Consider the following 24,376-nt stretch of genomic DNA (forward strand, 5'->3'; position numbering starts at 1 on the left):
TGTTTTTACCATGTGGCTCTCAAGCAAAGGTTATTTATTCTGCCCCAAAGAAATAATCAATAAAAATAATCACAGGGCCTTGTCCAACATACATTCTATGCCTTAAAAGCTGGAGTCGGAAAATTTCCAGCAGCATTTGTGCTGCCTCGACATTTGTTTGGAGCCTCGACAGAAAGTAACATCAGGAAATTCTGGATGTTAGAGCTGCCCATATACATGCAGTGATGGGAGTCTTGACATTGAAAGGTGACTTAGCTACTGTGTTCTGGTAGACTTCTGTGGCTTGGGGGTGAGGAATGTCTAGGGACTCAGGTCCATCCCCTGCCTCTTAGTCACTTACCTTCTCTCTATGCCTGAACATAACAATGATGTAGTGTGGCAGGAATGAACTCACTTCTCATCCTCAACTATTCTCTCTATGTATCCTAAGCATGTCTCATTTAATGTCCTACTCAGCAGATTGTCTTCAGACTGAAGAACTTAAATACCTTTCTGGAAAGGTGGGGGGGCAGATCAAGAGAGGGCAGGTCTTAAACTAACTCGCTTTGGCCTCTGTATGAAATAGAAGAAAAGGATAGATGGCCTCAAAGAGTTGCCCTGCGAAGATATTTTGGTCAAATGGCTGAGTTGTTGGACAACCATTGCTTTGCCTAAAATTAATACAGACTATTAGAGATTATAGAATGAAAAACTGAAAACTTTTTGACTATACAGTTGAAAATCAAACCTGTCTTTGGTTCTACAGCTGGGCAGAAAAGAACAAAATCCGCTGTCTGGATTGCTCAGACTAGATTTGCAGAAGGTCAAGCACCTGCTCAGGGTCTCCCAAGTTCAGGGCTCTTTCCTGGGTTCACCGAGTTGCTCATTACCTACCTGTCTCTTGCCTTGAGAGATCTCGGGTTTGATGCATTATTTCTCTTTTCTTCTTCCAGGGTATCAAAGGCTGGATTCTGACCACTCTTAGGCAAGCCCAGCCCCCACCACTCACAACTTATTCATCAACTAAAGTACATAACATCTGGAGACCCAGAGAAGCCAAGATTGCTTATGGGTTAGTTTTTCCCTCCCTCCCTCCCTCCCTCCCTCCCTCCCTCCCTCCCTTTTCTTCCTCACATTTTTCTTTCTCCTTGTTTTCTTTTTAGAAAGAGGAAAACGAATGGGATACTTTTAAACCACAAAAAAAAAAAAAAAAAAAAAAAACCAACTTGGCTGTGTGTTTAGGGATAGGCAGGGTGGTGATGACATCAAATGCAGATGTGAATTCTACTGGTTTGACAAGTGTCTTTTGTATGTCAAGTGTCTTTTTTGACAAGTGTCTCCATTGTATGTCAAGGACTCAGCACTGGGCCTGCTCTATGGTATCAGAGCAGGGGATTTTGCTGAATGGATGAAGACTACTCTTATTCTCTTCCTGTCTCCATCTTAGACCAATCAGCTTTAGGCCTGCAAGCAGAAGAATTCACTTTCTACCCTAAGCCCCAGTGGCAAAAAGGGGAAATCTGTGGGGACTAAAGCACATGTGCAGTGTCTCATGCCTTCATGCTGATTCTTGGTTAGAATGAGGTCAGGATAATTAACCCCTGGTGCGCATCCCAGGTACTCCGCTCACGTGCGCAAAGTGAATGACGACTCTAAGGCTTAGTATTTGTTGGCTATTCAGTGACCTAGATTCCATATACACTGGCTCTAGAATTGTACATTTTTTCTCCTCCTGTCCATATTCTTTTTTCTCTGTCCATTCTCCATGCCCATTTATTTATAAACGTTTACTGTGTAGCTATTTTGTGGCAGACATGCTAGATGTCAGGTTTCTGGAGATGATCAAGGATGGACATGTGAGTCTTCTTTCCTCACAGGCCCAGCAATGAGAGAAATTGGCAGCCAGATAATTTTATTTCTGGATACAGAGCAGGTTAGTAGATGTTCAATGTAGGCAGCTAAGCATTCTAGCTGACTTTTAAAAATTGTTGTTGATATTTTAAGACAGGGTCTTGTTATGTAGCCCAGGCTGGCTTTGAATTTACAACAACCTCTGCCTCTTTAGTGCTGGGGTTACACTATGCCTGTCTTTACTGGAGCTGACTTGGACTAGAGATTACCTTCTCCAGAACTGTACAAATCACAGCCCATGTCAATGGGCTCACTGGTCTTTCCAGAGCCGCACAATGGGGAGGAAGGGCTGGGTCTTTCCAGCCACTGGTTCCTACCTTTTGACGCAGGACTCAATCATGTCACTTGCCATCAGTTTCAGCCGCTGCTCTAAGTGTTTTCCAAACTCTTCCTCAGGCCAGTGTAGGTCACGGATGAAAGTTTGAAGGGCATCAAGTTTCCAGAACAAATCTTCTGATGTACCTGATCCATTACTGGTAGGACAAAAAAATTAGAAACCAAAAGTCACCCAGTTGCCTTAGGCTTGAGAGAAACTAACATAGAGACAACTTGGGGCTGGAAGGCTTAAGGCAAACAGTGGCTTCCACATACGAAACAACGTGTGTTGGTGGCAGAAGGGGGGCAGTCTCCACTGGCAGAACTTGAGTTTTACCATACAGGACCCAGTTCACTTTGCTCAGCCAATTGCTTCAGACCAGCGAGATGTCTGAAGAGGTTGTTGTCTCCTTATAAGTAGGAGTATAGCGTATGGTAAAAATCAGCCTTCTTTTAATAACCACATTAGCATATGTGATGATTCAGACGAAGGCTATGAACCAGGGGGAGAAGTAATTCTCCATGGGTAAGAACTACATGATAACATGCAGTTATTAGAATCCAGGGCTTCATGCATTTCCCCAGTTCTCCTCCAGAGTGGAGACCTCTTGGAAATGGCACAAGACTTGGGTTTCAAAAGGACAGTGCTAACAAAGTGGTGAGCGAGGACCTGCTTTCTCTCTTGCAGAGCTGGAAAAAAAATGAGGAGACTCAGATAGAGACAGGGACACTTGGGTACCTTGAATCCCAAAGTCCTGTCCAGTGGCTAGCCTTCCAATTTTCTTAGACCAGCCTGTTACATAGGTAGCTCTAGGATGAGGGCAGTTGGGGCAGACAAAGTGAGCAGACAGAGGATCTCTGTGATACTTCAGGTCTCCAAACCTGAGCTCTCTCCCCATTGTTCCCAGTCCTTTATAGATCCTGGGAAATGGGACTTGATTCCTTTTTGTACGATGACATCCAAGAGACTTTTACCTGGGACATCCATGGAAGGCCTGCGCACAGGAAACGTTTCACCTCTTCCCCTCTGGCCCTTCTTGGGCTGGCTTTCTCTTTTGTAATCACCCCATTTGGAACTCTGAGGAGTGGCCAACTCCCTACCCCCTTCCTCGCATACCACTAATGCTAACACAGTAATTTATAAAATGTCCAACACACCATGCATTACCACTTCTTCTGACATCGTCTATAGAAACAGACGAGAGTGGGTGTTTCTATTGTGACAGATGCCAGCTGCATTGAATTAATGCCTCAGAGAGAAATATAGCTAGTGCAGAGATGCATCCACAGCTACTGCAGGGTGGGGAGGGGGCAAACTCCCAACATGCCGAGAGAGCCAGAGCCTACGGCCTGCACCAACAGGGCAATGCTTTCAGAACAGACCAGTTCGAGGTCAGTACGGAGATGTATCTGACACGAAGGAGCAGGTGACATGGAAACACGTCCTTAAAATGAAAGGTGGCAGAGGAAAGAGCTGGGATCATGAAAAGATATCGAATCAGGCATTTCCTGGTGGGCGACTGAGGATCTATGCTTTTTTTTTTTTTTTAGACACTACAGTGAGTTTCATTTAATAGTGGGGGAATGCACTTCTCTCCATGAAAGTTTAGCCTTCCCCGTACCCCACCCCATGCTTGGGAAAAAAGAAACCCCAACTTTGTCTAGTCTAAGCCCCGTTTTGGAACTGCATGGTTTATGTTTTAAATCATTAAGTACATATGAATGCAATAATTGGTATTTATTACAACAACATTTTGACACCCATCTGGTTTCAGAGTTTCAAAAAATTCTTGTAGCATTTTTTTCTTTGAAGAGCTTATTATTAAGTTTTGACATGAGGAAAAGAATATTTTCTTTTTATTTTTAAGATAAACTGTTAATGTTAAGGCAATAGCACCAAGATTATTTTGATTGCTGAGCAGTTACCAAAATGTGTTCCCACCCATGCCTTAATTAATTGAATGGAAGCTATTATCTGCTTTATCACAATGTCTTGATTCATATCTTTTCAAAAACAGTATCACAGAACATGCACGGGACGAGCTAAGAGGAGCTTTCATCTATTTGGTTTTGGTTTGAAACAGACACTATCTAATCTAATAAACAGACACTAACTAATTGAACTTGTAATATTGTCATCTTAGCATGAATATGATGTATTTTTCAGGAAAAAATTTTCCTTAAATAAAAATTTGGAGGTTTGAATTTGTCTCTGGAAGAGAATCAGACATGTTAGCCTCACAGTTTCACTGTGGGCTTGTGTGTGACTGTAGTTTTAAAAAATAGTGGGTAGCTTTTGGGGCACCAGGTCGAGATGTCATTTTACTGTCCCGTTCTCCTTCTGGATTAACTGTGGATCTGAAATCGACAAGGGACACCTTGATGAATGGGAGCTGGAGATTTCAAAACATCCCTGCCAGTTTCAGGTCATTTTTTATTCCTTTGATAATAACACTTCCCTTTGAAAATGTGCCAATTTATTCTTCCAAAGAAAAGCTTATCTGGCCTATAATTAGCTGTGGTCAAAGCGGAGGATCAAAGGAAGGTGGAGAACTGGTAAACCTTATTTCACTTATTAAATCACCCACATGGTTTTCATTTCATCTCACCGAGGTAGAACTGAGGGGCACTGGATCTTCTTGCTAAGGAAAATGGAGAGAAGATTCACTTCCTTAGTGAGAAGAATTATCCACTCAATCCCGTGTCCTTCAAACTGCTTGCTTGGAAGAAGTGGCATGGCCTCTAGGCAAAAATAACTCTCAAATCCCTGACTTCCTATGAAGGAAGGAAAATCAAGTCTGTACTGAGAATGCAGAGATATCACTGCCCAACTGTAATTGTGTGTGGCCTGACTCTCACATTCTCAAGTTCAGAAGCCTTCTTGCTGCCTAGACGTCAAAGCTTCCTACTGTACTTAGACTTTGGGAAATGTCTACACATGCAATTTACCTAGTCTGGGAGGTCCATTCACAAATTTTCATGTGGCCCTGAACATTCCATTCCAATATCCTGCTATTTAATGGCACCAGGAAAATGCTTTATAGCTTTAATTGCCTTGAAAAATATTTACTTATTAAGCAAAAAACAAAACCTGCTCCTAGGTCAGCAAGCTTCTTTTGTGGACTTGGAGCAGATCAGAAGTGACTGGTTAGCCCATCAAAGAATTTTCTTTGATTATTTGGCTATGAATAATTCCTAAAGTCCTACATTGAAAGGCATAAACTCTTGCATAAAGACCCCTGCATTGAAAACTGGGGGTAGAAATCCTCTCACAAAGTAATTCAGGAAGTAAAACACAGTCCTCAAGTGTTCAGTGGGCGTTAGACAAATCGTTACTGTGTATATATAGCAAATGTCTTATAAACACGATGAATGCCAGAAATAAACAATATTGTCTCTGCATGATCAGCAAAATATGTCTAATTATCCATCTCCATCTCTGTTATATAGGATGTATAGAAATAAGCAATACATATCCATGCCAAGATCACTTAAATTTAAATGAGATCTAATGTGAACTGAATACACACTCAGCATCATATATAGCAGCCATCCATGACGGTGCCGAAAAAGTAGGCATTTGTGGGATGCCTAGAGGGATGTTAACTGGTAGATTTGGTACTTTGGGTAGGTTCACATTGGGTAGGTTCACATTAGGTAGGTTACTGGTTAAACTCCTGTGGAAGAAACAGACAGAAAGAAAAATACCATCACAGTGACAATGTAGATGCAGCAGAAGCACACACAGCTGTAAATAAACTGGCTAAGTACACGGAAGACAATGGTGGAGACCTGAGCAGCACACTTTGTCAAGCAGTTTACAGATGGAGAGAGCTGAGATGGAACTTGGTATCCAGAGAGAAATAGTCAAGTTAATGGGAAACTTAGAAGTGCGAACACTGATGGAGCATGCCTGTACAATGCTCACATAACCAAAATGTCTCAGGGGAACTCTTGCCTTCAAGGCCACTTTCAAAAGAGTCTAGAGCTTGTCCTATAATTCTGGCTGTGGCTGGAACTGGGGTGCCATGAGATAGTGGGATTGATAGAATGGTGAAGCAGGAAAGAGGACAAAGGGATGCAGTGGGTCACTCTCCTGTTCATTCTGTAGTGCAGTGGATATAATTGATAATTCATCATATTTCCCAATGGAGAGGAAAGGAGTGTGCTCATCAGAAAACACTGATCACATGCTGACACACTTGGTCCTCTGACCTGACCGCTACCGAAAACACACATGAATCCACACATTGTACTGCACCTCCTAAGTGTGTGTAAGTAGTAGATTTCAATCCAAAATACGTTTATACAGTGTGTACATGTATGAAAAATTTCAAAGAATAAAGATATTTAAATAAAAATAAAAACTACAAAAATACTTCTTAAGAATATAAGTGGTGTAGAGCGTTAGCTGTGCCCATTTTCATTTATAACTTACTGTCAACTGAAGATTTCTTCAGGCAGACATTAGACACCAAATGGAAAGGAAAGGCTCACTGACTGGAATGTGCATGAAATAGTGATACAGAAATTGAATGCCTTCCAACTGCTACTTCTAAAGACAGGAATTCATACAAGGGGTGTCAGAATGGACTGCAAAGATGAAGAACTTACATGCAGAAGAATGACTATCCCTAGGGTATTTTATGGAACACTGAAGAAAAATGGATGCTTTATCTCCCAAACTCAGACTTATTAAAATGGAGATATGCCACCACACAGAGACAGATACATAGAAAAAGAAAAGAAGACCAGATTCAGGTCTTACCTAAAACTCTTGGGTCAAAAAAAAAATAGATTTACAATATCATTTAATATTATGGTAGCTGCCCCTGCAAATGGAAGACAGCCAGGAATAAATAATGCCTGACAGCAGCTTCTGGGAAGGCTATTTTTCCCCTGTTGTTTTTAAAAAATACATGTATTTGTATAGGTGAGAGAGCAAGAGAGTGAGTGTGAGAGAGTGCCAGTGGTCAACCTAGGATTGTTGGCCACCTCCTTTGAAACAAGCTCTCCCATTGGTTTGATGTTTACCAATTAGATGAGAGCACTTAGCCTGCAAGTGGCATGGACCCACCCATCTTCATCTTCTCAGTGCTGGGGTTACAAGTGGGTGCTACAAAGTGACCCAGTATTTCTGTGTGGATTCTAGGAACTGGACAAAGGCTCTGTGTTTGTCATCCTGACCCTTCTTCTCAGTAAGGCTTTTACCTCCTGATACGAGTGGTAGCTCCACGGGTCTGTGTGAAAATTTCATGAGCTGTGTATTTTTTTCTATAAAAAGTTTAAAATCTGTCAAAACAAGTGAAATAACGATGTTAACTTTTAAGCTTTTTGGTTTTTAAGGAGATTTGAAGTTCAATTGAGTGATGGATGAGAGATGGATGGTTTTATGAGAGAGGCAGGAGGGAGAGAGGAAGGGACAGAATGAGAGAAAGAGGGGGAAAGAGGAGGAGAAGAAGGAGGAGGGAGAGGGGGAAGGAGGATGGAGAGGGGTGGGGAAGGGGAGAGGGAGAGGGAGGGGGAGAGGGAGAGGAAGAGGGGGAGAGAGAGAGAGAGTGGAGGGAGAACATGTTCAGAGATTCGAGTCAAACCAACTATATTTCTTTGGAGGGTCTCTGTCATGTACTGCTCCAAACACTGGCACCGAACATCTTGCAGAGGCTTTTGAAGGGTGTTCCATGCAGCCAAAGTCACTGGCATGGTAGAGCCCAGCCTAGCTCCGCATCTGAAAGGAGCCTTCCCGTTTAAGGGGGAATTGACAGCACTTTGGCAGAGGACTTGAGGTTCTCTTTTTGGATCTTGTAGGGAAGAAGGAAGTTTCGCCAAAGCAGCGCTGGGTGAGCTGTTTGCCTAGCAGGACTCCTGGAGGACACGCTGCCTCTGGGCACGCTCTGCAGGGCAAAGCTGCAGCAAAGGCGTTGGCCCTGGTGAATGGCTTGGACGCCTGTCTCCCTCCACAAATAAGTCATTCGAATGTTCCCAATGGCAAGTCAGCCCTGGATTATAAACTAAAAACCCTAGAATGCACGGTTGTCAACCAGGTATCCTTTCTTTTCAGGGAGCTAGGTGTTTCACAGACCTATGACTTCCCGTGGTACAAGGGAACTCAAGGGAAATTGAACTAAATATTACTATTAAGTAGAAGGAAAAAAATGGAACTTTCGCTTCCATGTGTCTCTGTTTAACTGGGGAATTTGCCTTTGAATTCAGTCCCTGGTGGTTCTCAGTCTTAAACACTGCCATGAAACAAATCCGTTGGCGATTTCCACTGAGACATGTGTAAGCCTATATAAGCAAATGTGATCATTAAACGATACACACACTGAATAATGATCAAGGAATTAGGAGATCTTAGAGATGGCAGCCTGGAAAGTTAAAATGTCAATTCTGAGCAAATTATAAGTAGCGAGAAATGAATAACATACAAGTGTCTGCAAAAGCAACTTAATTTAAACATATTAGCGGATGGTGAGTACACAAATGGGAAGAGACCTTCGCTTTGCATACAAAATAAAAAATACTCATATTAATCAAAACATATTTTTTTTGTATAAAATACAGCATCTTGGCTGTGAACTTGGGCTTAAATAGACACGTATCCTAAATAGCACATGTTATTAATGATTTAGTTTTAAAATGATAAAATATGACATTTCTGGTTTTATCAGAATAATAAAGCATATTTTTAATGTTACTTATATTTTATCGGGGACACTAAAAGAGTAACAATCAGAGGTAACTTCTAAGCATAATATTTCAATATCGCATATCTAGAGGAAGATTTTGCATAGCACTCAGTTATGATGCACTGCTCTGGGAGCTGCTCGGAGCTGTAATGAATCATTATTTTCAAAGAGGGCCCTCCAGTGACTAGTGGACAACTGTCTCTGTAAGAACCATAAGTAGCTGTCTCTGGGTAGGACAAGAAGTGAGAATAAGAATCCTAGCAACTGATACACATTAAAAATTGCTTTTATTTAACTCTCTAGAGTCCGAGATTACAAAACTCTCACCTGCTCTCTCTCATGTCCGTTTATGTTAGAGATGTGTGTGTGTCTCATTTCTATGGATGGCAGCAAATAGAGGTGGGGCCCTTAAAAATTGTTCTCAATCAAGACTGTTTCTATGCGGAAAGGATATGGTTACATCATCCCTCAAATATTTCTGCTTTAAGCTTATGGATGGGGGTAGATTTTTAGATACAGAACATGTTCTACTTTTACAAGCCATTTGTTGCATGAATATATGAAGTACATCTGTCTTTTCCTGGTGCTTTCACATTGAAGCTTCTCTCTGTGTTTGCCCTTAGGTCTACTCCCACTCGGTGGTTTGGGTACTATTTGATACCTTCCTAGAGTCCAGAGTGATGTCTCCTAACCTGTTATTTATTACTACTTAGCCATAAACTTCCTTCTCTATGAAAGTTTGTAGGCTCTTTTTAAAAAAAAGATTTATTTATTTATTTTATGTATATGAGTGCTCTATCTGCATATATATGTGCAAGTCAGAAGAGGGCGTCAGAACTCATTATAGATGGTTATAAATCACCACATGGTTGTTGGGAATTGAACCTCTGGAAAAGCAGCTGGTGCAATTAACTCCTGAGCCATCTCTCCAACCCGTCTCTGTGAAAGTTTAATGCCACAGATATACTATTTATCTACCTATATAGTGTATGTAGATCTACATTTTCTATAAGATCATTTACCACAGCTTTGGGACTATTAAGCCCCATTGAGAAAGCATTCTTCACAGAGTAAACCCCAAATGTCCTAGGATTTGAGACTCTCTCAAACATCTTCAAGGCTTGCCCCATCCTTGGTAGCCCATGCTGCCCTACACCACATACTCAGCGTTGCGTTTTTTCTGCTCCCCTGTATGTTCCACTGGTGTACGTAGCCTTCCTAGGGAGCCCTGCCTCTTTTGAAATGCTACTCTTCCAGTCAGTTCCTTCTCAACCCTTCAGTGGAAACTCATGCCCTTATGAGCCATATTCTCACCACTCTTTATATGATTTGTACATACATAGTTGGGCAATATTTAAAGCCATTTTCTTGTGTATATATTAATAGACCCAACTAGATATAAATGCCCAATCTGGAGATGGTATCTTTTTTTCTCCCATCTCCATGGTTCTACTTTCCTCTTGTCTTCTTATAATGCCTAGCCTGTCTGGGTTACCAACATTCTATTGATACAGCTGAGCCTGGCTATGTGCCAAGCCCTGCTCTGTTCTAGATGCTGGAGAGAAGAGAGCTTGGAGTTGTGAGTGGACATGCATGCTCATCTCCACACCCTATTACCAAGAAGCCTAGCAATGGAAATGTTTTGGTTATCATATTTCCATATTTCCTGAGTCATTCCACTGGCCCCAGAGACAAGAGATCTAGCTTCAGTAATGCCTGTATAAAAGCAATTGTTTTATAAGGGGGGGTGGAGGGAAACACTGAGTTTTGGGAAAGTTAACTGAGAAAGAATATTAATTCAGAGACACTGATGGCTGGTGATCTTAGGGCTTCTTTTTAAATTTTATTGTAGTTATGATTATTAATGTGTGTCCTCATGTACCAGGCAATGTGTCTGGAGATCAGGGAACAATTTTGTAGAATTGGTTCTCCTTCTCCACATTTCCCTGGGATCTGGCAAACAAACTTTTTGGGCTCACAAGAACCATATTTCCTGAGTCATTCCACTGGCCCCAGAGTCAAGAGATCTAGCTTCAGTAATGCCTGTATATTTGACAGCTAGTAGTCACCCACAAACTGTTGAAGTCCCCAGAGGGGATACTTTCTGTTACCATCAAATCTTTATCACTGGGAATGGGTATTAATTAAAAGGTACTTTTCATTTGTACATCTCAGACCCAGAGGAAGAACAAGTATTTTGAGCACTAGGAAACCAGGAATTATAGTCCTTAACAAGAAGCAGTATTTGCTTTGCCCTTCTTAACCTCCCTAACCTGACACAGAAAAATCACAAAGCCCAGGATTCTCTGCTCTCAGAAGAATCCAATCAGAGACAGAGGGGTCACCCACTCACAGAAAAGCATTTCTGGATTCTACTTTGAAGACCTTTATGACATATTACCAATGAGCCATATGGCTGGGTAAGGTGTTGCCCACCCATGTGCAGAGACCAAACTTTACATTCAGGGCTGCCAGACTTGCAAACTACCTTCTCAATTCTAGATAATGACCCTATGGCATGCCCTGATGGATGCTCAGGGGAGGGCTATGGTTTGAAGTTCCACTGAACACTTGTGCCCATCTTGAGAGAGAGTCTTTGGGTGCAGTTTGAAGCTGTGTGGTGGGGTTCGACATCAGCATCCACAGAATAATAGAGTAAGTGAGTAAAATGCAGTCCCTCTCTTCTCATTTTTTCAAGTAAACAAACTTAAGACTTAGCTATTTACTTATACTACCAAATAACTTACATTGTATTAAGCACAGATAATTGTAGTTAATTTTTCTTTACACTGAAGTAGTTGCATACAAGGAAATATGAAAGACAAATGTTATTTTTAATGTATTTTCTTTTTATCTCTTTTATTCATTGTATATGTGTATGTGCATGTACATCTGTGTGTGTATGTATATGTGTGTGCACATGTATGGACGTTTGTGTATTATAGTCATATGGCAGAAACTGAGAAGACTAAAGGACTGGGCAACTTAAATTCCCACAAGTCAGTTCCTAGTCTAGGAGGAGCCTGATGGAGAGGATTCTGAAAGAGTTTTTGCCATTATTGCTTTTGATAAAAATCCAAGTTGAAAGAGGCATCTTTGTTTAAGGAGGGATGGCCTTCTTCACGTGTTGAAGGTGTTCTCCCTGTGTTCTCTTTGCATTGATAGAGGAATGGAGAGGTTTGTCTCTCTACAAACACACATATCCCAATCTACCTTTTATTCCTTATGCCAGGCGGTGCCTCAGAACTTCCACACAGCATCCATACTGTCTAAAAATAAGCTAATTGCTGTGTGGTTAAAAAGAATATTAATCTAGCTTATGCTTGGCCTTTTCAAATATCTCCAGGTACTCTGAAAGGCATGGCACTGTTTGATATGAACTGAACAAATCACAGACAAACAATAGTACAATTTGGACAGCAAAACATTTACTTCCTCCCCCCTTGGCTCCCACCCACATCCACAGCTGTCTATATTCTCAGGTGATTACTCATAACACTTACTCTTTTGAAAGTTTCAGGCATTTAAATTATGGATCCACGAGTTCAATATCATCAGTTTAAAAAAAAACATTCCAGACTATGACTCCAATTGTGAAAGTGATTTTAATTCTATCTCTACTGCTGGTAGTAAGTACTCAGAACACTGAATGCTTCCAAATGAATAGCAGTCATATGTTTGGCTTCTGAAGAAGTTAACAGATTATAAAATGACTTTAGTGACATTTTCACAGAAATTTATGACAAGTCTCAGGCCCTGGGTAGGAACTTTTTAAAGAATCACTTTTAATGATGAGAAAACACATTCCTAGAAGTCAAACCCTTGCCTTCCTGCTAGGGCAAGGCCCCAGATCTACAGCTCTTTAAGAACCCAGGGTGGTATCATTCCCCTCCTCTATGTTGGCAATAGTACCTTCTACATTTAAACCCAAGCAGGGAAATGCTATTTCAAGACCATTGCTATTTTCAAAACAGGAATATCACTCATTTAAGCCTTTTTCTCTTCACAGCTCTTTTCCAAAGCACAATGGCCATTATTATTATGACCGACAAATAAATAAATACCCCCTTGTGTATGCCTTACCCTCTTAATCTAGTGTTAGACTCCTGAGGTAAAAGTCAACAGAACCATTACTTCTCTTTTCTTCCAAACCAAGAGCTATGGGTTATTGGCCTGCTTTCAGTTGGGGCAAATCAAAGCAATTGTCCTGTGACTTAACTGTGGGAGGGGACAGAGGGAATTGTGTCAGTCAGGGTTGCCTTAAGAGATTGATATTAGAAGAATATTCATTTAGAAGCCTACTTCAGAAAAGGATCCTGTATTGAGGAAAGCCTCTTGAGTTCTTTCCAACTGAGAGAAAAGGTCTGGATTTCCTAAAAATTCTAGCATATATGCCTGTTTTGTTCTAGGTTGGTACATTTCAAAGATGTAAAGTGCTGCAGAGTACAAAACCATTTCTTAGAGAAGTGGTGGTAGTGGGGGGTGCCCAAACAACTAGAGTCTACCAGGGCAAAGGCAGAGGCAGGCTTTACTAGAGCTTTTCAAACCACATCACACACCCTCCATATAGGGGTGTCATTTCTGGTATATTTGGGAGCGGTGCTTGGCAGTCCACAGGGACAGCCTGCTCCTCTGGCAGCAGAGGAGTCTCTGGGTCTGCCAAACACACTCAATAACTGAGGCTGCCCAGCAGCTGTGCAAAGTAACAAGCTTACAACACACAGGATCCCCCATGATTTGTCCTGTGTGATGTGTAACCAATAAAATCTTGTATATTGTGGTCAGGGCTTCCCCTCTCCTGGGGACCTTATGGAAAACACTGTGAGAAGTAGCATTTGATTAAGATAAACAGAATAAATACCACACCCATGGTTACATCCCTCTTGTGACACAAAGGTTTCGATTCATAAAAACATAATTCTACCCCTCTCCCTATCCCATCCAGTCAGGGAAAGCCACCAGTACCATGTTAAGAAATAAAACAGTGCTTGCTCTCTTTTCATGCTAACAATGATAGCCATGTGCCACCATTAATCTGTTTCTATATGACTCTGTAGCCATTTGTACCCAAATTCCGATGGTATTAAAAGCAGTTTCCTTACTTGACTGGTTCCCATGACTCCCGCTCAAAGCCCCTGTGGATGGATTGTGCAATGGAGGACTCCATCAGATCCACATATCTAACAACAAGTGGGGCGAACAGGTCCTGCAGGTGTTTGTGAAACTTTCCATTGCACAAATTATCTAGAACAGATAAGCAAAATCCCGGTCAGAACCCACAGCAACTTTATTGAAGTACAATGTACACACAGAGAGTACTGTCTTCTATATCCAACACCCTGCTTCAAAGGAGACTGAAAGAAACAAAAAGACAAAACCAGGAACTGCATGGAAACTCATACTTGAATCCACATGGAAGGGAAATGTGAACCAAAGTCATGTTACCTGCTTGTGCATTCTTACGAAAAGCATCAACCCACAGCATTTGTAAGTGGTTTTTCTTACCCCTCTTCTGCTGACTAGTTACCAGGAAGAAAACAACGCTCCCTGTCTCCTCCCCCTCCTTCATCACCCTCCCAGAAGGACTGCTTTAATGGTTGTCATTGCTATAAGACACTTGCAGTGTAATTTGGCCAGAGGTGTCTTGTATCTAGGAAGTGTCATCTGATAGAAATTGAAAAGCTTAAAGAGGCTAAGCTAACCAATTTTCTAGAGAATAAAGAGAACACAAGAAATGAATACCTCTTCCCACATGGCTCTCAGGTTCTTTTCAAAGACAGGCAAGAGAACTGCTATCCACAGTTAAGTCTCTTTCTCTCTCTCTCTCTCTCTCTCTCTCTCTCTCTCTCTCTCTCCTCTCTCTCTCTCTCTCTCTCTCTCTCTCTCCTCTCTCTCTCTCTCTCTCTCTCTCTCTCTCTCTCCTCTCTCTCTCTCTCTCCTCTCTCTCTCCTCTCTCTCTCCTCTCTCTCTCTCTCTCGTTCTCTCTAGTGTGTATATATGTATGTGTATGTGGTGTGTGTACAGAGGGTGTGTGTGGAGTGTAGCTTGTGTGGGTGTTTGGGGTTTGTGTGTATGGAGTGTGTATGTATGCATGTGTGTGTAGAGTGTGTATGTATATGTACTTTGTGTGTGTCTGTGTATGGAGTATGTGTATGTGTCTGTGGAGTGTGTATGTATGCATGTACGTATGTACTTATGTATGTGTGTTTGTGTGTGTAGTGTGTATGTGTGTATGCATGTTTATAACAGCAAAACAAAGAGGAGCTTTGTCTAACCCACAGTCTATATGGAATAAAGATATCTTAGCCACAAGTTTATCTGCATACTATTCAGGAAAGGCCAATAGTCCAGGGTTATACATACAGTCTGTACGGAGAAAGTCATTCAGCAGCTGGAAGAGTGGGAAACTGTCCCACGTGTCTGGGGGTTGCACCTCTAATGCTGCATCCATGTCCACTGCAAAGAGTGACAGGAACGTCTCCGCATGCTCCACCATTAAGTCTGACCACCACGCAAAGGCCTTTGAAATGTGGCAGAAAAACAACAGACAGAGAGGGGATGAGTATCTCCTCGGGATGAAGGGTGTGTACTCCAACCCTCACTACTCAAGACTGGCTGTACATCCAGCGGGGTGTGGTCACTTTATTGTAAAGAGAACAGCAGTTTGGATATGAGCGGGCCTCTCAGTGTCCAAGGCTGTACTCCGTATAGAAAGTCTTGTTCCTGACCCAGAGGTCAGAGGTCACTGCTGTCGGAGTGTCAGACATTGAACTTCTGCTCAATTTACAATAACTCAGTAGGCTTGGTTCATGCTCTGTGTCATCGCTGCTGGCTGGTTCTTGCTCTAAGGTGTAGAATTTGGGAGTTTCTTCACTGTGTTTATGGGTTTTCTGCTGGTCTAACTTGAAAATTTGTATTTACTGTATAGTTTCATTTCCATATCTGGGGGTTAGTTGTCTATGGTCTCTTCAAACCCCAGGAATTCCCACTTTCCTACACTCTGGAAACATTACCCTCTATCAAACTAAGTTACAGGAAGCCATTATTAGAATTACTACAGAACTGTTGATTTAAAAAACTCTGTCTCACTAGGGAGCCTTTGCTTTTTGCTTCTGGTCTAGAGGAAATATCAGGCTTAGCCTAGGGAACGTGGAATAAGGTTAGAACTTACTTCTGTGGGGCTTAGACATATGTACATTGAAAACCAAAAAATATCAGTGAAGTAACTCATTTTCATGCACATGAGCCTTTGGAAATCATTGTGCAGGGTCTCAGGGGTGACATTCACATCAGCCTGGGCCAGATGTGAATGCAGCTCAAAGGCATGCATGCATGTTGGCTAATCATTTCTGGCAGGGGAGGGCATGCAGAATGAGTGGTGGTATCAACAGGCCCTGTGTTGCTGATTTCAAAGAGAGCAGAAAAACAAACATTGCCAGCCTTTTCTTGTCCCCCCACCTCCCCACTCAATGCTGTAAAGTATTCACACCGGAAACACTTTCCAGAGCATTCACCAAAAAGGATGGGAAAGTGTTTGGAAATATGAAGGATGATTATGGAAATAGTTCTGTACATGGAAGGGTTTGTTCAATGGCCAAGCTCTTCTGTGAGAATCTATTCCTTATTGGAGGGGGTATTCTAACAGCCACTAGGAGGTAGAACAGAGGGGCCACCTCTTTTCTTTCATAACATTTCATATTACTTACTTCTCCTTTATCAACATGTGGCTGGTTTGCAAATTAAATGGAAAAAATCAAGTCATGTACCATTCTTTAAGGATGGCTTGGCTGGAACTAGACACCTGCTGTTTCCATCATAATATACAGTAAAACCCCACTGATTCAGAGCAATGGGAGTGGGGAAGCTGTTCTGTTAGCCCAAAAGCTTAAATTGTTGGACTTTCCAGAGATACTATATTGCCTTTGAAAGCAGCCTATCATTGGGTACTAACGTAGATGGCACGCAGAGTCTACAATGTTTAGTACATGAATGCATCAGAATGTTTAAAAATATTCCCAACTTCTAAGTATTTGCTGATAAACTGGCCTGTCAGTTAAAAAGATGGGAGGTTTGACTTTGTAGGTCTAAGAACTGCATGCCTCCAAGTTACAAGAAAAGACTTCTTAATTACCACAGTGTTGGTGTTATGCTAAATATTTTACTTAGGAAAAATGAAAATAGCCAAAGATGCAACCAAGTCATCACAGATTCTAAGTATTTGTCCTGAATTAATGAGGTTTTATTGTAGCTCCACCACCTGGACATGAGAGCCCTGGGGCATGGGCCTTGCTCCATTGATTGAGGCCAGCAGAGGAAGGAATCCTTCCTCCCCCGAGTCAGTGTTTTTTGCAACCTGCTGCCATTTAGGCAGAGAATCCTGTCCACAGCCCGGAGCCTATACAGGGCGACTCTTCTCCCCTCATCCAGGGTATGTGTCAAGTTCAGAAAGGCACAGCAAATTGGCTGGCACTTATTCTTCAGTTGATTGATCAATGTTACATCTTCAGGGCATGGCCATAAAGATATGTTGGGGAAGACTGCGTTATGTTCTCATATACAACTTTGTTCTAGGATGACAAGGAATAAAAACAGAAAGCCAAATCAAACCAAAACCCAGTCAAAATGTATGAAAGTAAAATAAAATTCTTAACTCAACTGCAGATGTGGGTCTTAGGTTTTTAATTTAAAGAACTTGAAAGCAAGAGACCATGGGGAATAAGTATTGCTCCTCTATAGAGAACCAGGTCCTAAGTAATGTGTTACTGAGAAACTCTTAGTCTTTGCAATAGTAGTCATACAGGCTGGACAGATTGGGAGCCCTACAAAGAGGAGTATTATCTCTAGGGAGGCTGCTGCAGTGAATGAAGAAACAAAAACCAAGGTCTTTCTTTTTAGCACTCTCTAAGAAGTGGGTAAAGAGTCTAGATAGGTTAGGAATAACTAAACAGTTAAAGGATAATTTTGATCAGACAGTCTGGACAACTGTGCTAAGCAAAAGCTATTCTTTATTTTAGGTTGTCTCTGATAGGTAAGAACTACTTTTGCACATGACATAATATATGTCCATAGGCACCTAAAGGTTCAGTAAACCTTTTCCATAGAAAATATGGAGTTACACAGTAGCATATAAATACTTACCCGATGCTTTTATTATTATTAGTATTCAAAGGCAAAAGCTGTGTGCTTTAGGGGGTACAATTCACTACACTGAACACATTATATATTTTGCACACAAACTAACAGGTATATATGTACCCCTCTGTGCACCACAATACATATATACATATACATACGTATACATAGAGAGAGATTGGGAAGGGGGAGTACATGAAGATAAAATTTGTTTGCCTGTGAGTAGGTCAGGTTCTGAGAAGAAAATTCTGCTGCATATGAGAGCAAAACGTGCCACCAGCTTCCACACACAGCATGTGTGAATGGGAAAGGAGAGATGTGCTCTTGGCTGAGGAGAAACGTTTCCCTCTTGGGACATTTACTATATTGGAACTTAAAACAGCTTTTAAAAAGATGAGTTTTTTTTTTTTTTTTTGTGGGGGGAGTTCTGTTGTTACTTTTATCTGTGAGGTATTAATAAATAGTATGGCCACAACAGTTAAGATCCTTATTTAGAATTTAGTGCCTTTTTAAATTGTCAAAGCTTAGGGAGCATCCAGAGAGTGAGTTCTGGGCAAACAATTCCTTGTCCTTTAAGGATGAAAAAGTGTACAATGTGTTATGTCAAGTTAACCTTTTTTCATTACACCCTAGTCACTGACTTGGCTACACACAGGAATCATCACCTGGGCATCTTTTTGAAAGAGACCAAATGTTCTATAACTCCCTAGAGATTCCAGTTCATAGGGCTGGCATCAAACATGAGAATTCAAATTTCTGTGTGATGCTTCAGGTATTATTATCTGTATGCAGCAACTGAGGACAGGTGGGGTACCTTTCAGGATGAACCCGCTCCTCCAGGGAGAGGATCCCCTCTGCTTCCAACTCAGTCCATCCATTCTCAGTCATTATGTACCTTTCACCTAGAAATCATCCTTTTTTAAAATCATCAGATATTTTGATTTCTTGGGAATTATTTTCTTCATATAACAATAGCTAAACTTTGTAGAGTGTTTATCACGTGCTGGGCACAGTATCATCTGACCCTTTGCTTAATGTCACCTTCCATTTTAACAGTGACTATCTGGCTGTGTTAAGTAACTAGATCACAGTCACATGATGAACATGTTAGGGCTAGAATTCAAGCCCATACTTGTCTGGTTTAGAGTCTAAGCTCTGTCTACTATGTACCCCATCCCTTCATGGCCCAGAACATTTTATTTCTCACTGTCTTTCAAGGAACACTGAATTCCTTGACTCAGAGATCAGTAGATAGGAAGGGCCCAATGTGCAGGTCTGATTAAGTTGTGAGATCTCATGATGGGTAATGCTATACATTTACCTAAAATAATTTTTGGCCTTTGGGACTCTAAAATATGCTGAAGTTTTTTATTACTAACTTCAGAAAGTTATTCTTGTTGTATTTACAACAAGATTGAAGTCAACAAGTTTGTTTCCCCTGCAGGACTTCTAAATCTTCAAGATGGAAACATTTCTTGTAAGTGGTTAATATGATGATGATTGCCGTTTGCCCAAAACCCAAAACTTTTGGGAAAGGTAAAAACAAATGCCTTCTTTGGAAGTTGGGTTTCAAAAAATATTTTTGTTTTTCAGTGCTGGGATTTCTCTGCTGTGGTGGTGCCTCTTTGGCGTGGCCAAGGAACATACACATTCTCTGTGGTGTGGTTGTAGCCTTAGTGAGCAGCTTGTTACCAATCGAGTATGTCTGCCATTTACGTCTTCCGTTATTCATTTAAACGCACAGCTGCGACAGGAAGGAAGCATCCTCTTCATATCCAGGGCTTCACAAATATGTGCACTTGGTTAAGCCTTTACTTCTGCCAAGAAAGGCAGGCCAGAATCCCTCAAGTCCCAGGAGATGGTTTTGAAGACACCCAGAAAGAAGAAACTTATCATCACTGGAACCTCCAACCCCTCAATCTAAAAAGAATACCTAACGAAGTAAAAATGGAAGGAAAAAAAAAGCAAACCAACTTCCTTGCAACTGTCTGAAAGTTACTCTTAAGTTTGTGTGGTTGGGGTTACTATTTGGCACCCCTTTTCCCTCTAGGCTGTGTGTCCATTGTTAAGTTCTGTATGAGTTAGTGACACCCACTCATGGGTCTTCCCTTCACAAAGGGTCTGCAAGGAATTCAGGATTCTTCGACACTCTCTCTATATATAAATACTGTATATATGACTCACATACAGACAGCTGAAGAAAAAGGTTAGTATCACTCCAAGGGGCTACTGGTTACTAAGCTTGGAACTCTTCTTCTGTAATAAAGGTAAATACAGACGAACATAGGAAACTATGACAGGCCAGGGACAGAATCAAGGCAGGTGGGAGGCGTGTGTCAGGATGTAACCGCAGTCCTCATAAGTCTATCAATTGCTTCATGCATGTACAAGAGAATCACCCCACATTTACCCTGCTGTAGAGGGTCACCCATGTCACAAGCAGTCCACTGGAAGTTGCTGTTACATTCTTGGGGTCAGTGTTAGAAAGCAGGAGCACCAGGAAAATCCCATTAGAAGACATGGTACTACCAGGGCATGCACAGAGTATGAGAGCAGGTGGCCGCTTCATTCGGTTGAGTCACATACCTCTTTCCCCTGCCACGATCAGCCAAGGTTGACCGGAACAGTAGAGAAACAGGGAGGAAATTTCAATATGCAGTCAGCATTAGTTGGGATGGCTGGGTTTACAGTGTATGATATATTATCATTTAACAATCTGTCAATATTTTCTTAGTTATGGGTAGGGTCGTTTTAGGTGTCAAAAGATCATTTTTTACAGCTATCCCTTTCCTCCCCTTTCTGTAAATATGAATGTAAAGGAAGAGGGAGAATTAGTATAATATTAAAAACCAGGTTATGTTGAGAGAAATGATTTTAAAGTTTAAGTTTGGAGCAGTTTTGGAGTTTAATCCTCTAGATCTTCCATGGAAGTTCTGGGGCGTTTACGTCCTTATAGGTTTGGCATTTAGTTGGTATTGAAGTCTTTCCGTTTATAATTCCTTCAAAATCATTTTGATAGTGGTTTGTCAAAATACAATGAAGGAAGCTATATTTATCTGGGTTTGTGTCGTGGAAATGACCAGTCGAACAGCATAGACTTATTGTCTTTGTCAGTGTGCTCAGCTACCTGGGCAATCGAAGGTTAAAAAGGAAAATGACTGCATAACCAGTATAAGATACAGAGAAAAACTCAAACTAAAAAAAAAAAAAAAAAAAAAAAAAAGACCTAGGGTCCACACACCAAAGAACCAATCAGAACAACAGTGCTGGCAACAAAACAACCACAAAAGACCGTGGAGTATTCTGTGTGTGTGTCTGGATAATGAATCTGTGCTGCATGCCGGCTGCCACAGAGCCCCGAGGTACACTCACCTCAGTCCCGAGTTCAGAGAAACAAACATCTGAAAACAGGCTGAAATGCACAATATACAACCACCTCTTGGTCCCTTAGACAACCTTCTAAAGACGCCTCTTCCTTCCAAAACTTCTACCTTCATTCCCTTCAGCCCAATTAAAAGAAAACGCAAGTTAAGACATCTTGTTCACAACCAGGCAGTTTGCAGACTGCATTGGCACCTCAGCTAAGGGACACTGTGACATCTCCCCCTGTGCCTGCTCACCTCGGCATGATGCTCCTCGTTTTGTTGCAGTACTTCAATGACTAGTTCAGCAAGACGGATTGTGTCTTCAAGCTTTTTGGCGGGAGTGATTAAGCGGCCTACATTTTCTGGAGTATAAGAATTTGTGGTAAGATTCAACGAAAGCAGCAGGCTAGTTTTGTGGCCAACAGAACTAGTGGGTGAGAAATTCTGAATGGTTATCAAAATTAAAAAAAAAGTTTCATGCAAATGTTAAGTGAGCAAACCATAAAGCCACCTTGTTGTCATTGTCATTATGATACACTTACGAAAACAGTGCTCCAGCTCCCAAGTTGCAGATGGAGCTAATGTGAGGTCTAGAATAGTCAATAGTCAATGCTAATTTAGTGGCGTTTTGTACACACATTCTTTAAAGACAGCATACATGGACTACCTCAAATGATTCTCTACACTGTGCTCTGTCTACCTTACATGGGGCGAGAGATCCAAGGCTTCATATTGATTGGCGCTATGTTTGTTTTCTATGTGAGCCACTAATTGATCAACAGGACAACATGGTTTTTACTTCAGGCCTACCTGTTGACTGGGTACTGTAATATTCACTTTGGAGATGAACATTCAAAGCCTCTTTGTTACAAGTCACCCAGGGAAAAGATGAGAAGAAAACTAAACATTCTTGGATGCTTATGTAGAAATTCAGGGCAGAATTATTAAAAGCATCTTAGGGATTAGATTATTACAGGGATTGCTATAACCTATACTTTAACAGAAACAGAGCTCTTGTCTCCACTGTACCCTCAGCTCATGCATGTGGGCAGTGTTGTTTCTTGGCCAAATCAGCTTAGTTTGGGTGTCAGAATGTGCCTTGCTAAATATAATTCCTTTGCATTGTTTTTATTTCCTTATTATGATGCTGGGGGGTTGAACTAAGGGCTAATTTTCTTACTACTGAACTGTATCCCCAGCACTAAATAGAATTTCTTAATACTCCATAAAAACTTATTTCTGGAGTGGTTGTATTTAAATATAAGGATAGAAAACAGCCACTTAAAAAAGTTAGGCATTTCTTAGATGACACACATCATTAGTATTTAGAATTTAAGAGTAGAAGATAAACTCTGTAAAACACTATGCAAATGGGAATGTTTTATCCCCTGGGAGATAAGACTGACAGATGAGACCAAGTAAGATGAATGGTTTTAAAGTTTCAGCTCAATTAGACAATTGTGGGCATGAAGATGGGCTTCTCTATGTGGCCAATGATATCATCTTTATCTCTATCATAGTCAAATGGAAAGGTGGGTGGAACTAGTTGGAGCTTGAAGGTGGGAGTTTTGGGGAGTTTTCATGGTAGGTAAAGGACAGCCAACACCTAGTCAACAGATGTGGGAGGTTGGGTGGTTTCAGCTGATGGCCTGGTCTAGAGAAAAAAATTCTTGGAAAAAAAAATGAGAGGCAAGATTGATTTCTGTATTTTGGGGACACCTGACCTGTTTGTAATTTTTATAAGTAGACTATCAGAATTTCATGGGTAGACTTTCCAGCATTTCTACAAACATACTGCGTATATATGTTTGGGTACTATGCATAGAGTGAGACATTTGCATTTTGATAGTAAATATGGCCAGTGGTTACTTTTCATCAGTTGATATTCACATTTACACATCAATTTGCAAATTCCTTATCCTATGCTTATTACCCATTCAACACATACATCCACATACATACATCACACACGTATGCACATTTTCTTATAACCAGACAAGCCCGCACATTATACAGATCTGCAGGAAATCCCACTTGGACCACATCTTTGAAATCTCTCACTTTCAAAATAGAGAGCATTGTCCTTTTGGATGGAACACTCACCAAATCAAGGGGAATTCTGGCTGTACATGACATCAAAGATAGAAATAAAATAATTCCCATGAGTATTTTTATTCATATTCACCTAAGATATACAAATGCCTTTTTTATGTTTTTAGAAATCCAAGATGCTTAAGTAAGGACTGCCTGAAGATTTGTGATTTTTTTTTAAATGCAAGACTTTTAGATTGACTACAATAAACAGCAATAGATACACATAATGTGTACATGTGCATGCAGTCATTGATGAATGTATGCATATGTACACAAGTATGTGTATGCCTGGTATGTATTATATATACAGACAGTATGTTTACTAAAACCTTGTGCAATTTGACTTGAACATGCAATCGCTGAAGTCCGTGGGTTATGAGCCTTTAGTCTAGAATACTTGACTGCCGATTAACCCACGTAGCTCAATTTCTACTTACTGCTAATTAGTTGTGACTCCATTATCTGTAGCTTAAGCCACTTTGGTGAGACACAGCTACTTTTCCCCTATTTGTTTGAATAGCTGATTTGCTAACTCAATGGAAAAAAAAATATACTAGCCATGAATTCTGTAGGATGTTGTCTTTAAAGAAAATACTGTGTAAATGCCTTCGGCAACCCAAAGGGCATGAAGAAGTTTGGTTTAGAAATGAGTCTGGCTCGTTGGTCACTTCTGCCATCATAAAATGTACTGAGATATTCCTACCCCTGACCCAATTTGCAGTAGCTGGAGCACTGATGGAAAAAAGAACGGAAAATACAGTATAGTTAGGAGACATTTCATTCAACAGAATTGAAGCTCATAACATAGAAAAAACCATCATGCAAAATGTTATGCAACAACAATGTTATTTTGTGCTGACATTGAGATTTGAAAATGTTGCATATGTCAGA

The 24,376-nt window shown here is 41.0% G+C and overlaps 1 protein-coding gene across 29 annotated transcripts in view; it reads right to left on the reverse strand.

The window, feature by feature from the left end:
- Cadps (calcium dependent secretion activator) overlaps positions 1 to 24,376 on the reverse strand; it is a 431,715-nt gene that overhangs the window by 80,443 nt on the left and 326,896 nt on the right. For 12 of the 29 annotated variants that reach the window (XM_076931543.1, XM_076931544.1, XM_076931552.1 and 9 more), the window contains 6 exons: positions 21,647 to 21,753; positions 16,601 to 16,621; positions 15,258 to 15,414; positions 13,997 to 14,138; positions 5,736 to 5,882; positions 2,208 to 2,363 (listed from right to left, as the gene is read on the reverse strand). In XM_076931543.1, the coding sequence (XP_076787658.1) occupies positions 2,208 to 2,363; positions 5,736 to 5,882; positions 13,997 to 14,138; positions 15,258 to 15,414; positions 16,601 to 16,621; positions 21,647 to 21,753 (730 nt within the window). The remainder of the gene's footprint in view (positions 1 to 2,207; positions 2,364 to 5,735; positions 5,883 to 13,996; positions 14,139 to 15,257; positions 15,415 to 16,600; positions 16,622 to 21,646; positions 21,754 to 24,376) is intronic. The other 17 variants (XM_076931546.1, XM_076931549.1, XM_076931548.1 and 14 more) reach the window with 3 other exon arrangements.

Source organism: Arvicanthis niloticus, chromosome 3, assembly GCF_011762505.2.
Source record: "Arvicanthis niloticus isolate mArvNil1 chromosome 3, mArvNil1.pat.X, whole genome shotgun sequence".
NCBI lineage: Eukaryota > Metazoa > Chordata > Mammalia > Rodentia > Muridae > Arvicanthis > Arvicanthis niloticus.